Source organism: Phacochoerus africanus, chromosome 2, assembly GCF_016906955.1.
Source record: "Phacochoerus africanus isolate WHEZ1 chromosome 2, ROS_Pafr_v1, whole genome shotgun sequence".
NCBI lineage: Eukaryota > Metazoa > Chordata > Mammalia > Artiodactyla > Suidae > Phacochoerus > Phacochoerus africanus.
In genome coordinates, this window is record NC_062545.1 from 204,078,230 (window position 1) to 204,095,312 (window position 17,083).

The 17,083-nt window shown below is 37.3% G+C and overlaps 1 protein-coding gene across 3 annotated transcripts in view; it reads right to left on the reverse strand.

The window, feature by feature from the left end:
• FOCAD (focadhesin) overlaps positions 1-17,083 on the reverse strand; it is a 312,911-nt gene that overhangs the window by 99,584 nt on the left and 196,244 nt on the right. For all 3 annotated transcript variants that reach the window (XM_047767584.1, XM_047767582.1, XM_047767583.1), the window contains 2 exons: positions 13,475-13,613; positions 5,778-5,963 (listed from right to left, as the gene is read on the reverse strand). In XM_047767584.1, the coding sequence (XP_047623540.1) occupies positions 5,778-5,963; positions 13,475-13,613 (325 nt within the window). The remainder of the gene's footprint in view (positions 1-5,777; positions 5,964-13,474; positions 13,614-17,083) is intronic.

Genomic DNA, 17,083 nt, shown 5'->3' on the forward strand with positions numbered 1-17,083 from the left:
TCATTACATTTTAAAATATCTCTTCCTGAAGTATGATATAGAGAAAAGTGCACATATCATCAGCATACAGCTCAATGGATTTTCACGAACTGAACATGTGTGATCAGCACCCAGATCAAGAACAAAACACTGTTAACATCCTAGAAGCCCTTATTCATGTCTCCTTCCAGTCACATTCACCCCCACCCCCATCCCAATGGTAACAACTTTCTAACAACCCTTCTGACTACTTTGGTACTAAATAACTGCAATCAGGCTGTACACATGCTTTTATGTCTGGCTTCCTTCACTTAACATAATCATGAGACTCATTCATATTGTTATTAGCAGTTGTACTATATGCTTTGTCATTGCTGAGTAATACTCCAGCATGTGAACAGACCACAATTTATTTATCCAATTTACTGCCAATAGGCATTTAGACAGCTTCCAAGTTTAGGGCTACTCAAACAATGCTGCTATGAACATTACATTTCTATTGGTGACTTGATTTGGGTTTATCCCTAAGAATGAAATAGCTAGATAACAGGGTATGAATTTATTCAGTATCAATTTTCCAAAGTGATTGTACTAACGTACATTCCCAGCAGCGGTTCTGCTGCTTCACATGTTTATCAGTACTTTCTGTTTTCCATCTTCGTTTTGGTCATTCAGTTACGCATGTCATGGTATCTTACTGAGATTTTAATTTGCATTTCTGGACTGACTAATGAAATTGCCCATCTACTCACTTGTTCCCTGGACATCTGACATTCAAAAAGAAAACCATCTTTTTGAAGGGTAAGTTCAATTATTTTCCCCCCTTTTCAGCTGAATGTCTTTTTCCTATTGATTTGTAAAAATACTTTATATTTTCTAGATATGAGTCCTTTATCAGAAATATATGTATAAATACCTTCCTGCATTCTGTGCCTTGCCTTTTCACTCTCCTAATAGTATATTTTAATTAACACATGTTCTTGATTTTAATATAATTTGTTATTTTTTCAAAAACTAGAGCTTTTTCTTTTTTTGTCTTTTTTTTTGCCTTTTCTAGGGCTGCTTCCCGTGGCATATGGAGGTTACCAGGCTAGGGGTCTAATCAGAGCTGTAGCCACCAGCCTACGCCAGAGCAACACAGGATCCAAGCTGCATCTGCGACCTACACCACAGTTCATGGCAATGCCGGATCCTTAACCAGCTGAGCAAGGCCAGGGATCAAACCCACAACCTCATGGTTCCTAGTCGGATTCATTAACCACTGCGGCACGACAGAAACTCCAAAAAAATCTAGAGCTTTTAATTATAGGATCATTTGTTGAAAAGATCCTTTCTTTTCTGCACAGCACCGAATTTTCACTACTGTAACAAATCTGGTGACCTTGCAAGTCCGTTTCTGGATACTTTATCATCTACCATTGGTCATTTTGTCTATCCTTGTACCAATACCACACTGTCAACTACTATAGCTTTATAATATGATATCTGGTAATACATATCTTCCTATTTTGTTTTTATGTGTCAGTATTACTTTGGCTATTCTTGGTCTTTTGTTCCACACAAATTTTAGAATCGGCTTGTAAATTTCCAAAAAACCTACTGGGATACTGATTGGGATCTATATATTAACTTAAAGGGAATTAACATTTTTACAACATGGAGTTTTCCAGTCCATAAACACTGTATATCATTTCATGTATTAGAATTTCTTTAACTTTTCTCCATAATATCTTGTAGGTTACAATATAAGGGTTTTATACACTTCTTGCTAAATTTATTCTGGGTACTTGATATTTTTTGGTGCTAGTATAAATGGTATAACTTTTAAATTTCATTTTTTATTTGTTATGGTATATAAAATATATAATTGATTTTTATGTGTTGATCTTTGTATGCATGCAGTTACCTTGCTGAATTCATTCAGTAATTTTAGTCCGTAGATTATTTTGGATTTTCTGTGTATACAATCATGTCATCTGCAAGTAATGACGATTTTATTTCTTACTTTCTAATCCTTATGACTTTTATTTCTTTTTCTTGGCTCATTACACTAGCTATGGCCTCCGTTAGAATACTGAAATAACAGTGGTGATAATAAGCATGCATACCTTTTTCCCAATCTCAAGGAGCAAAAGTTTAATTATTTCAGCATTGTGTAAAAATGGCTTTGTAGATGTTCTTTATCAGAATAAAAGAAGTTCACTTCTATTCAGAACTTAATGAGATCCTTTTTTTTTTATTTATTTATATAATTTTTTTTTTTTTTATTTTCCCACTGTACAGCAAGGGGGTCAGGTTATCCTTACATGTATACATTACAATTACATTTTTCCCCCACCCTTTCTTCTGTTGCAACATGAGTATCTAGACAAAGTTCTCAGTGCTATTCAGCAGAATCTCCTTGTAAATCTATTCTAAGTTGTGAATGAGATCCTTTTTTGTATCATGAATGAGAGCTAAATTTTTTTAAGGTTTTTTCTGCATCTACTGAGGTTACCTAAAGATTGTACCGTCTTTTTCTATTAATGTAATAAATGATATTGATTTTCAAACATTAAATAAACTACACTTAATTATTATGTATTATCCTATGTATGCACTGCTGAATTCAATTTTATAACATATCTTGAGGGGATTTTTGCAACTATGTTCATGGAAGAGATTGGCTTGTAATATTCCCTTCTTGTACTTTGTATCAAGATTATGCTGCCCTCATCAAGAATGTTGATTTTTCCCATTATCTGTTAGAGTTTATGAAGACCACTGTTATTTCTCCCTTAATTTTTTTGAAAGGAAGGTCATCAAGGAAACCATTTGCACCTATGGTTTTCTTTGTGGCAAGGCTGTTACAGATTCAATTTTTTTTTTTTTGGTCTTTTCATGGCCGCGCCCATGGCATATGGAGGTTCCCAGGCTAGGGGTCTAATCAGAGCTGTAGCCACTGGTCTATGCTACAGCCACAGCAATGCTGATCTGAGCCACATCTACGACCTACACCACAGGTCACAGTAATGCCAGATCCTAAACCCACTGAGTGAGGCCAGGGATCAAACTTGCAACCTCATGGTTCCTAGTTGGATTCGTTAACCACTGAGTTAAGCCATGATGGGAACTCTGAGATTCAATTTTTATAATACATAAAAAACTACTCATATAATCTATTTCTCCTCCTGTCATTTTTGCAGTTTTATATTTTGATGAGTTTCTACATCTCATCTAAAGTATAAAATTCACTGGCTAAAAGGTCTTCAAAATATTCCTTAACTTTTTGAATGCTGTAGGGTCTGAAGTGGTGTCTTGTTGGTCCTGATATAGGTAATCTATATTTCTCAATTTTTTATCCAAACTTACAGGGCTTTATCAATTTTGTTAAACTTCTCAAAGAATCAACTTTTCACTTTGCTGATCTTATTTATTTCTTCTTTGTTTTCTATGTTAATTTTTATTGTTATCTTTATTATTTCTTCCTTTATCATTTAACGTGCTGTTCTTTTCCAAGTTTCTTGAAATAGAAGCTTAAGTTACAATTGTTCTCCTCTCTTCTTTTTTCAATATATGTACATTCCCACTAGCCCTATTTTAGGCACATCTCACAAGTTGTAATCTGGCTTATTTTCATTATCATTCAGTTCAAAATATTTTCTGATTTCGATTTTGATTTTCTTTGATACATGGATGATTTATAAGTGTACTGTGTAATTTCCAAGCTATTGGAGGTATTCTAGTTATCTTTTTGTTATTTAGTTTTAGCTTAATCTCATTGTTATCAGAGGACAGCTTCAATGACTTCAATATTTTGAAATCTGTTGAAGTTTATGATCATTTTGAAAAGTTTCAATGTACAGTTAAAAAGTGTTAAAATTCTATCACTGTAAGATACAATGTTCCATATGCCACTTAAGTAAAGTTTGTTCAGAGTATTGTTCATATATTTTGTAAGCTTGATTTTTTTGTGTGTGCTTGTTCATCAAACCACTGAAAAAAGTGTTTTAGTTTCTTACTATTATTGTGGATTTGTCTATTTTATAAGTTCTGTAAATTTTTGTCATATATCTTGAAATTCTGTTATTTTGCATACACTGATTAGAACTGTGATATTTTCCTAATGGAGTGACTTTTTTATTTCCATGAAATGTCCCCTTCATTCCTAGCTTCTTCCTTTCTCATATGTCTAGCACTTTTTCATTATATACTAGATAGTATATGGAAGAACCACAGAAATTTTAAATGATGTAATTTTTTTATCAGAGAGGAGTTTCTCTGGTAGGCAGATAGAGTGAAGGATGGATTATATCAATTGAATCAGGGATTTAACTGAGTTATGCTTGATTAGTGCTTTGGTAAATCTCAGTCTGCCTCTGATTCAACCCTGTCCCTAAGGCATGCCTCTTTAAGATTTTCAAATGACAGTCTAATTGGTCTTTGACTCCTCAAAACAGAGATATTACAGGAGGTTCAGATTTGTCTTCAAAGGTTAGTTTTTAACTTCCCATCCCATAAAGCTTCAAAATTTGACAAATATCTTAAGGGATAAACGGCCTGTGTGTTCGAAGTCCCTCAAGACCCCAGTTTTGTCACTCGGGTTACCACATAAATGTCAAGATCTCTGTTGGTTTCTCTTGCTCCTGTCTCTTGTTAAGGTCAAGCCTGAATTTCGGCCATTAGCTGAGGCCAAAATTTGTAACTGAATCCAGGTGAAAAGAACTATACATCTTCAGTATCAATTTACTACTGTCTGCCTGGCTTTCAGTCCTATTCTCCTAGCTAGTCTGTTTCCTAAGCACCACAAGATTTGAGATTTCACTGCCTCTTAAAAGCATTAGCTTAGTTCTTTAACTTTCAGTGCAAACTCAAAATTCACCAATTATCTTATGAGGAAAATCTCCAGTTTGTCACCTCTATTAGTCAGAATCTTCAGAGAAACAGAACCAGTAGGATATATATAGATATAGATATAGATATAGATATAGACATACAGATAAGCAAGAGGAGATTTATTATGGGAATTGGCTCATAAGATTATGGAGGCTGCTAAGTCCTATGATCTGCTGTCTGCAAACTGGAAAATAAGGAAAGCCAGTGGTATAATTCAGTTTGAGTCAGAAGGCCTGAGAACCAGAAGGACCAGAGTCCAAAGGCAGGAAAAGATGGATTTCCCAGGTGAAGCAAAGAGCAAATTGCCCCTTCCTCTACCATTTTGTTCTATTCGGGCTTTCAACAGCTTGGAGGATGCCCACCTGCACTGCTCAGGATGATCTTCTTTTATGCAGTCTACTGATTCAAATGCTAACCTCTTCTGGAAACACACTTGCAGACACACTCAGAAATAACATTTACCAGTTATCTGAGCATCACTTAGCTCAATCAAGATGAAAAATTAATTAATCATCATATTACTCTAGTCCCATGAACCCACTAAAAGCTTCACTGGTTTCTCTGTTCTCCAACAAGCCTTTTCCTGAGCCAATACTCAATCCCAGTCCACAACCAGAATCAGTGAATATTCCCCCATGGGCTGGGGGCTGGGGGTGGGGAAAGGTCCACAGGGAACAATCTAAAATGTTCTCCCCATTCTGTAATTCCAATCTATGTACGTTTTGTTTCATTGTATCTGTGTCTTTGCTTCTACAGTTCTCCGATGGCTTTAAAATGTGATTTATTGTTATAATGTATCCAGCTGTATCTAGATGTTAGCAGCTGCAGCATTGCCTTTCCATGCCCTATTACATCCTCCTTGGAAGAGAAACTTAAATCATTACATTAAAAACCTGTATCTTGAAACTATGTATTATGCTTACCTGCAAGGCCAGGTTTCAAACCAGGTTGCTTGTTTGTTTCATACATTTTCAACATAAAATTGGGGATTCCTGCTACAGTCTTTCCTTGGTCTATGCGGGCGCCTCCTTTCAATGCAGAGTGATAAATCCCACGGGGCATATTCACCATTTCTTGTTTCACAAGTGATGTAAAAAATTCCTCCAAAGCTGAAAAAGATAAAAGGAGATTAAAAAAAAATGTAAATATAGTAGGCTAGAAGAGAAAGATTCATCCTTTTTTAAAAAATTTTTATTTTGTTTTTGCTTTTTAGGGCTCCACATGCATCAAATGGAAATTCCCAGGCAAGTGGTCGAATTGGAGCTGCAGCTGCCAGCCTACGCTATAGCCACAGCAACGTGGAATCTGAGAAGCTTCTGCAACCTACACCACAGCTCACATCAATGCCAGATCTTTAACCCACTGAGTGGGGCCAGGGATTGAACCTGCATCGTCATGGATACTAGTTGGGTTCATTTCACTGAGCCACTAAGGGAACTCCCTAACTCTTAACATACACACACCAACTTTGCTATATTTCAGGCCAAATTTCACAAAGTAAAAAAAGAACTCTTGATTCCCATCCCTTTCTTAATCTTCCGGAATCAGAATGAGGCACCCATTTACTCAAGCTTTAAAAACAGTCATTCTTTTTTTTTAAGGGCTGCACCCATGGCATATGGAGGTTCCCAGGCTAGGGGTCGAATCGGAGCTGTAGCCACCAGCCTAGACTACAGCCACAGCAATGCCAGATAGAGCCTCATCTGTGACCTACACCACAGCCCACCGCAACGCTGGATCCTTAACCCACTGAGCAAGTCCAGGGGTCGAACCTGCGTCCTCATGGATACTAGTCAGATTCCTTTCTGCTCAGCCACCACGGGAAGTCCAAAAAACAGTCATTCTTAATCCCTCTTTCACACACTTCTTATATGTAATTTATTAGCGAGTTCTTTTAGATCTACCTTTATTTATTTATTTATTTACTTTTTTGCTTTTTGCTATTTCTTGGGCCACTCCCGCAGCATATGGAGGTTCCCAGGCTAGGGGTCGAATCAGAGCTTTAGCCACCAGCCTACACCAGAGCCACAGCAACGCAGGATCCGAGCCGCGTCTGCAACCTACACCACAGCTCACGGCAACGCCGGATCGTTAACCCACTGAGCAAGGGCAGGGACTGAACCCGCAACCTCATGGTTCCTAGTCGGATTCGTTAACCACTGCGCCATGACGGGAACTCCTAGATCTACCTTTAAAAACAGATCTCATATCCAAATATTTCTCTCCATTTTCACTTTCCTTGCCCAGTCATTATCTTCTCACTTTCTCATCTGGACAAATTTAAAAACTAGTTTCTTGGTTTCTTCTCCTTGTGACCACTCCTACAAACCATCTTCTACCCAGAAGCCAGAATTGTCATTTCCTCCCCTAATATCTCCCAGTGTTTTTTTTTTTTTTAATTGTACATAAAATAACATCAGAAATTCTGACAATGATCAAGGCTTTCTATGATCCAGTCCCTGACTCTCCCTCTGACCTCATCTCTGTCACCCTCCTTCCTTTCTGGCTGTGTTAAAGGCATGCACCCATATGGCCTTTTTACACTTCTCAATAACATGAAGTTTCTATCTAAATCAAGGGCACTGGACTTGCTATTCCTTCCACCTAGAACACACTAATTCCTTTTCTCCATGTAACTGGCTCCTTGTCATTTAGGTATTTTTAGAGAGGCCTTTTATGATTCCATCTGATAATACTGGTACACTTATTTAAAAAAAAATTAACTCATTATTTCTTTGCTTGTGTTCCTTCTAGTTAAAGCCATGATCTTTATGCATGTCATCCTTATTTGTTGTTAAGATAATACAATAATGTGGGGTCAGAAGACAATAGAATATCCAAACAAAACACCTGACAACACATTAGGTTTATATTCAAGTGCTATTTGCCTAGGGACCACTAGAGGTTGCCCAATGCAGAAACGAAAACAAAAAACTAAAGCTAAATGAATCCTGTGGAAAACAAACAAAAAAGAAACCATTATATGTGCCTCTTACTATAGGAACAAAAAGCAAAAGTTCACCTACCAAAACTGGAATTTCATTTGGAATAGATCTAAAAGTCTCCTCTAAATGACTGTGATTAAATTAGAGGCGGTAAGTACTCACTGAAACTTCTATTATGTGTCCATCATTCTTATACAGAACCTTTCTAGGCGCAATCAAGCTTCCCCATTCAAAGTCTAGAGAACACCTATGTAGGACGTTTTCCATTTACCCCTCCAGATCCATCCTTTCCACCCTGCCAAGTGCCCTAGAAGAATAACCTTTCACAACTGCCTCACCAGACTTCCTCGTCCTCTGGATTTTCATTGCAGTCATCCAATGGAAGACATCAGCAGGAGATCAGAGGGTTAAAAACCAAGGTCAGGGCGTGTACTCCCCAGATACCCTCCTGCAGGACTGCTCCAGGTTGCCTGCATCCCTCTTTTGAAGGCCCTGGCTCTACTTTGGCAGTCTATTTATGACACAGATGCTCCTTCTTATTCTCCTAACTGCTACCTCCCCTTACCTCTTCAAGCTGAAGAAGTTAACCATTCTGAGATGACTCACCACTGCCTATGAATTTCCTCTAACCTTGACCACACACCTTTAAGCAGTCCCTTTATTTTTTATTTTTTTTTTTTATTTTTATTTTTTGTCTTTTTGTTGTTGTTATTGTTGTTGTTGTTGCTATTTCTTGGGCCACTCCCACGGCATATGGAGGTTCCCAGGCTAGGGGTTGAATCGGAGCTGTAGCCACCGGCCTACGCCAGAGCCACAGCAACGCAGGATCCGAGCCGCGTCTGCAACCTACACCACAGCTCACGGCAACGCCGGATCGTTAACCCACTGAGCAAGGGCAGGGACCGAACCCGTAACCTTATGGTTCCTAGTCAGATTCGTTAACCACTGTGCCACGACGGGATCTCCAGCAGTCCCTTTATTAAACTCTGAATCATTCCCTCTGAATTCTCTGTTAAAACCCTGATCAATATATTATCTAAATGAAAACTGTGAGTAACATCCGATTGCAGGTCATATATTTTAATTTCTGTATGCACATGCATCTATGACTAGCTTCAAGCTGAGGAGGAGTACAGACTTCTCAGAATATACCTAAGAATCATTTGTTTGTGAGGACAGAATTTCATGCTTTCTCAGAAGGCAAATTATTCTGATAAAAGTTGATATATGTCAAGAGATAAATACACATCTACATATACACTAACCCAGGACTGAAAAATTGTCTCTTTAGAGAACTAAGGATTTTCAAATAATTCCAGCCCTTAGAATAGTTTAAATGAAAGTAAAATACGATGACTGCAACTGATATGAAGAGCACAACCACCAAGCTATCAACTAGGATTTTTTTTCCCATTGTCATTGAACCTTGCCCTAGTCTCTTCCTTCTAGATGACTAGGTGAGGATTTGAAAAGAGCTGAAAATTTGTAGGATACAGAGTATTAGATATAAATTTTTAAAACAGACCAAATGTCCTTCAACAAGTGAGTGGATAAACAAATTGTGATACATTTTATAATGGAATACTATTCAGCAATGAAAAAGAACAAGCTACTGATATAGGAATCTGGATGAATCTTTGACATTGAGTGTAAAAAAAGAAAAAAAAAAAAAACTGACCTCCAAAGCTTACATACTGTATGAAAAAACAAAAACAAAAACAAAAAAAACTGGTGAAATCCCAATGTCTATGGTTTAGTTAATAGTATTTTACTAACGTGAATTTTCTGGTTTTAATAATGAACTAAGATTATGTGAGATGTTATCAATGGGAATAGCTGGGTAAAACTCCCTAAACTATTTTTGTAACTTCTTAATAAGTCTAAAATTATTTTAAAATTTAAAAAAATCTTTTAAGTCAATACCAGTATAACATTCCTATTTAAAATAATGCAAATTACTGGATTTACCTTGCAGCTGCTTTGTATTTACTTGAAAGGAAATAAGAGGAGAAAAGGGCCAGGATTCACCGACCTTCAGTGCAATTCAGTTTTCTGCTGCTGTATCTATATAACATGTAACGTCAACTTGGAAAAAATGTGCAACACAAAAGTTGAGAGTTAAGTTTTATTTGGGGTGAAATTAGGTAGCCTTGAGAAACTGCTCCAAGGGGGCAGTTTCCTTTGCAACAAAGGAAAGATAGTAGGAACAAAAGGTTTTCAGATAACTAGATTTATAGAAAACCAGCTTCTATGGGAAGATGTAAGGGTCTGGGCTTGCTGGAATCACTCCTTTGATATGCACCTGAGATGTGGACCAGTCTTCTTTGTTTCTTTCCTGAGTTCCCTCAGGGCTCAATGGCCTACCCTTGGAAGTGGCTGTTCTCACAGATGACCTTGACATCTTTTGTTTTGTCCACTTAACTACAGCCCAGGAGGCAGTATTTCAGATAGCTTTGAAATACTGCCCCAAAGAGGAAGGGGAAATACCAAGATATAAGTCACAAAGGTGAAGGGTGAGGTCCATGCAGACATGCACACATGCACACATTTTACAAAAGTTTGCTGCTGGTCTTGTGAAGGTTGCTACTAGTCACAGACATCAGTCATGATTGAAGGATTTTAGTGTTTTTCTAGATATGAGGAGACACAAGGATTGGGCTCATAAGATCTTTTCCTAAAAATATCTGACTATCTGAAGATCTGTTCTAGTTTTCCCAGAGCACAGAGTGCCTCACTCCTGGTCTCCACCCTGAGCTCTGCTCAGGGGGTGCTGCAGGTCAGCAGTTGCAGTGATTTACATTTTATTCCATGTATAGGGGTGATGGCAAGTGCCAAGCTTAGTTCACAATATCATCCACCCTGTACCTTTTAGGATATACATTCTTAAGGCTGGCACTTTTCCCTGGTTCTTTTTGGTGTTTTCCAGTAATATCAGGAAAGGCAGGTACAGAAAAAAGAACTTTCCTCATGGTGATGATAGGGATGGAGGAGGATAGTTGCACAGGTAGTTGCAGCCTCCCAATAAGGGATCATATAGAGGGCAAACTAGGGAACTTTGGGAGATAACTGTAAGTTAATAATTGCTCAAGAAAGCCATCAGAATGAGGCAGGCTTGCTTGACTAGTGGAGGCATGAGATATGCCTCAGGTCATTGGGTGGGGGATGGAGTGAGGTCTATATTCAGGTTTAGATCAATGGCAGGAGTTTAAGGACCACCCTTCTGCTGATGTGAATAAGCACCATGACAGTCCTAGTTTGACCTTATAGGGTCAAACACTCTCTTACTGGATACCAAAGAGCTACTACTCAAAGAAAGAGGAAGAAGCAGTCTTTTCCCACCCTCATTCCCCTTGGATTAAAAAAACTGTAGCCCACCTAATTCTCAAGGCAGAGCCTCCTTGCCTGCCCACTTGCATCTCTCACAAGCATCCTATCTTAATAAATCTATTTCTTGCCTAGCACTTTGTCTCTTGCTGAATTCCTTCTGTGCTAAGACACAAATAACCTGAACCTCAGTAAGTCAAGACACCAGGTGAATGATTCTAATTTAAAAACTGTGGGGGAGTTCCCGTCATGGCTCAGTGGTTAGCGAATCCAACTAGGAACCACGAGGTTGCAGGTTCAATCCCCGGGCTTGCTCAGTGGGTTAAGGATCCAGCGTTGCTGTGAGCTGTGGTGTAGGTCGCAGACACTGCTCAAATCCTGTGTTGCTGTGGCTCTGGCACAGGCCGGTGGCTACAGCTCCAATTGGACCCCTAGCCTGGGAACCTCCATATGCTGCAGGTATGACCCTAAAAAGACAAAATTTAATTTAATTTAATTAAAAAAATAATAAATAAATAAAAACTGTGGGTTCACATCCCAATCTGAGTTTAGACTGGGTTCGAGTCCTGGCATGTGGGTTCAATTTCCAATCTGGGTTTTGACTGATTCGAGTCCTGGCACATGTGTTCTGGCTGGGTTCAAGTCATAAATGCTGTCAGTTTCAGTGACATGGTTTGCCAGACTCATACAGCTTCTGTATCACCCATCTGACTTTAATGATTGAATTTTAACAAATAGATAAGAGTTATTGATCTCAAATCCTCTCCTCCTTTCTCAGAGAAAGACAGTAATAACTATCAAGTACAAACAACGTAGAAGAGCCATTTAATGGCCACCATGGCACTGCACATATTGAGCAGGCAGAACAACAGTACCTAGGCAACAAATACCTTCCCATTCTCCCATTTCTAATATAAGACAGGGATGAGGATCCATGTAAAAGAGAATGTCATTTTAAAAAGCCCAAAAGGACTTTTCTGTTATTGAACTATATTTAATTTACAATGTTGTGCTAGTTTCAAGTGATAAGACTTTCAACTCTAAGGTTATTTGGGGATACAGGAGGAACTCTTCATAATTAAAGGATTCACTATTAACTGTAGGGGAGGTCCTAGACTCTAAAGACCTGGAGGGAGGAAGTGGGGACAAATAGAAAAAAGGAATAGAGAACAAGTCTTAAAGGATTGTTCTGGGAGTTTCCGTTGTGGCGCAGTGGTTAACGAATCCAACTAGGAACCATGAGGTTGCGGGTTCGGTCCCTGCCCTTGCTCAGTGGGTTAACGATCCAGCGTTGCCGTGAGCTGTGGTGTAGGTTGCAGACGCGGCTCGGATCCCGCGTTGCAGTGGCTCTGGCGTAGGCCGGTGGCTACAGCTCCGATTAGACCCCTAGCCTGGGAACCTCCATATGCCGTGGAAGCGGCCCAAAGAAATAGCAAAAAAAAAAAAAAAGGATTGTTCTGGACATTAAGAGAAAATATAAGGTGACCTGGTCTAAGTTGTACCCTTCGGTTTTCTGTAATGAAAGGAGACAGGGATTTGGGACAGGAGCTTTGTTTAGTAACAAATACTAATACATATTTGGCTGAATTCCTCAGGAATATCCATGTCGGATGAAACCAAGGATAAAAACTTCCAACATTACAGGCTAGTAAGATTATGATTGAGAAGATAAGGATAAGATTACCGGTGATTATTGAGCTTAATTTTCAGAAATTAAATTTTACAGCCATAAACATTGAATATCAAATTGGGACAGAACAAGGTAAGAGATACACATCTGGGAAAATGTCGGCTAATAATGAATTAGAATAATTCTAATTAGAATAATTAGATGTAATTAGAATAATTTTTTAATGTCAAGGTCCTGTAAGCTTTATATCAAAGGACAATACCATACAATTTAATCTATTTTTTAAAAGAATTAATGTATGGCTCTCAAATATTGGTACCATAATTTCTTTAGAGTAATTCTAAAGAAGGAATAAATTTATATTGATGAAACTACCCAGGAAGTTTCTGAAGTTTCTAATGTTCTTTTATATAAGCTAAATAAAAGAACACTAGAATCAGTGACAAAGTCCCACTGTAAATCTGTCTTGTAGAATAAATTTAACTTCTGAAATGAATTTAAATTTTTCAGTGAGAATGGCTGTTTAGTTATCCAGTTTTAATTTTATTTCTGTTTAATATTTTTCAGTGTGTTTTGAACACCATAGTAGTCCCTAAAGGATACAGAAAACAAATACTTAAGATTAAAGTAAGCTATAATATGTACTCAACACAAAAGAGCACAATTAATTAGGGGAAATTGCTGAAAAATGCTAGCTTTCTTGACACCAAATAGGAGTCACCTGGTAAAACCAAAGGATCAGTGAGTGACAACAGTTTGAGATAGCAAGAGCCAGGAATGGAAAGATCCATGTCCTTCTCATCACCCTCCTCATCTTCATCTTCATCAAGGTCATCAGGAATTTGGATTTCTGGTCTTATCTGAAATGACAGAGAAAGTGATACTAAAATATTACATAAAATCTCTTCCTTGTCCTTTAAAAACTGAGTTAGATGAGTTGCTCTATAATGTCAAAAGACCACTAAAATTAAGTTTAAAAAAATCTATTCATTTTCAGATTAACTATATGGTGAGCTCTAATAATCTTATTAGATATAATCACAGATCCATGTAAAGAACCAATGACAATGTAGTAAGAAAATCACCTAAATCAGCCTAAGCAGTGATTATTACAGAAAACCAACAAAATTTTATACTATCCATCATTCAATATATTGAATTTCAATGGTTTTTAATTAAATATTTGCCTTGTCTGAATATATTTTTTAAAAAACTTGTGATTTCAGCCATGTCTTTATGACAAAGCTTAAAATCTTCTAGTAGAACATACAGTATAGATCAGAAGACACTGAATGCTTTAGTTGACTTTTTTTTAGACTTGGCAGTTTGTTGCTACAGAATATAAAAACACTAAAATCTGTAATTGGTAGCTATACTTTATCGTGTCTAATTTGCTATTTGAAGATTTTGTGGTTGCTCTGTGATTAGTTAGGTTTGTTTGAACCCAAAATTAAAAATGTAAAAAGATTACCTCTATTGTAGTTTCCGCAAGATATAACTGTCAGGCAATTAATTAAATTTTTAATACTTTCAATGACACACCATCATAATGCCCACATGGAGATAATTAAGCATTAGGGGAGGAAATCAAAATATATAAAAGTGGTTGCTATAACCATAAAGTGCCAGAACCCAGTCATTACCATTAGCCTGTCTCCTGGAGTTATTTTTAGACACAATTAACAATTCCTGCAAACTGTTTTCTTCATAGGTCCCCAAAGCACTGTTCCATTTAGGAACTGCACTGAGTCAGGATTCTTGCAGGGGGATAAAAGAAAACAGAGAGAAAATGCTTCTCTTAAGTATAATAACCTCAACTCCAATGAAGGCTTTCAACCATAACTAGTGCTCTTTTCACTAGTGAAGGAGTGAAAGCCACCTGACCACTGAGCACTTTCCAAGGCGAGATTTAATTCTGATTCAGTCTAAAGGACTTAATTCTCAGAGGACTGAGCCAGCCATAATTACAGAGATAACAATGATGTATGCTCCGCAGAGGGCATATCAGCATTCGTTGTTATCAGCACACACCAGAGAAACCCTCACATGTTTGCAAAACTGGTTCTGACAAGTGGGGTTTTCTGAGTGTCTCTAGTCTGGGTATAGGCTTAAAATTTGCCACATTTACTACCATCAAGAGGTATCTTAGAGATATTAACTACTCCTGGTTGCCTAAAAAGTTCCCCCAAAGAAGTTGGTTCCGGGTCCCTTTACAATGCTTCCTGACTTTTTACACATCACAGTACAAATTGAAAATAATATTTGTTTTTTTTTTTGGTTTGTTTTGTTTTTGTTTTTTGTCTTTTTGCCATTTCTTGAGCCGCTCCCTCGGCATATGGAGGTTCCCAGGCTGGGGGTCTAATCGGAGCTGTAGCCACCAGCCTACACCAGAGCCACAGCAATGCTGGATCCGAGCCACGTCTGCGACCTGCACCACAGCTCATGGCAACGCTGGATCGTTAACCCACTGAGCAAGGCCAGGGATCGAACCCGCAACCTCATGGTTCCTAGTCGGATTCATTAACCACTGCGCCACGACAGGAACTCCTGAAAATAATATTTGAACAGTATACAGCAGGAAACAGACAACAACGCTTACAGCTGAAGACTATGGCAATAACACCAGTTACCATACCACAGTGCATTAGAACACCAGGAAGCTCTGCTATACATCATATTCACAAGTGATAGGAGACTTGAGGAGGTGGAAGGCAATGGTAAACACTTAAGCTAATATGAAAACCCAGAGGGATGACAAAGATGTGGAGAAGTCAGAACCTTTATACACTGCTGGTGGGAACGTAAAATGGTGCAGTCCCTTTGGAAAACAGTTTTACAGTTGCTTAAAATTTAAACATAGAATTACCACATGGCCCTGCAATTGCACTATACCTGATAACTTGTGATGGAATGTGACGGAGGATAATGTGAAGAAAAGAAAGTATATTATTCATTCATATTCATATATATGTGAAAAAAACAATGTATATATTCATATATATATTCACATATATAAATGTACACAAATGTATGTATATTCACATATATGTGAAAAAATAAAGTATATATTCATTCATACATATGTATCTATTCACATATATATGTATAACTAGGTTACTTTGCTGTACAGCAGAAATTGACAGAACACTGTAAATCAACTATCATATAAAAATTTTTAAGAAAAGAAGTACTTGTTCCAGCTTCCCTATGCTAGCCCCAGTCTTTGCCCTTGGTTCACATGCAACAAGTGAATAAGATTAACGTGAGTACAACTAAGAAAAATCAAAGGATGTCATATGAAAGAATTCTTGTTAAAATTACAAAATGTTGTTAATTAGCCACTAAAATATCCAAGGGGAAAAAAACTGTATATTTAGAACACACACACACACACACACACACACACACACACTAACTACAACCTCCCAATTATAGCTAAGCTTGGTTTAAGAAATTTAAGGGGAAAACCAAAGATAAAATGATAAATTACTTTTAAAATCTGCTTTAAATTGAATATTGGAAAGCTTATCCTACAAAATGCCTCACTACAGGTTCTGAGCTGATAACCTTTCAACCCCTTTTTATATGTGGAACTATGAAAATTCAGGAGTTTATGCATAAACAGGATTTTACTTGGAACACATCAAGTATCTGCATAAATTCATTTAAAAAGAGAAACAACTTCTGATGAATGCAGTGACATTCACTTAAATGAAAGATGAACAGGTTACACCATATTAATAGCAACCCAAGGTGCATAATGAGTTCTTTTATATTACTCACTTCTAAAATTAACTCAAGAAATCAACACAATCTATCTAAAGATCTCGTTAATAAAAAGTTTCAACAGCCAAATATTTTCTAATGAACCCAAGTCAGAGAGAAGAGTCAACCTAAATGTTTACCCATTACTGGTTGTTTTACAAGAAAAATAATTCCCTATAGTTAAAAAAAATTTTTTTTTGTTTTGTTTCATTTTGAGGTGTTGGGGGGCACTAAAGAAGGCAGAGGAGGATAGCTAGCTAAAAAGACAAATAAATAAAAACTAAAAGGGAAAAATTATTCATTTCTATTTTCTAACATCAAAATCAACAGGTCCTCAAAGAAGGAACCCCCTAAAATTTTTTGACCAAATTTACATGTTTCAAGTGATTAACAATAATATTTTTACCAACCAACAAAACACATGGATTCATTCAACATTCCTAGTTCATAAGACAACCTAGCACTTAGTATACATCCAATAAATAATTACTAAGCCAATGCAAGTGTTAAGTGTCTCTCATCCACAATCACACAGAACTTGCTAATAAGAAACCACTGACAAGAA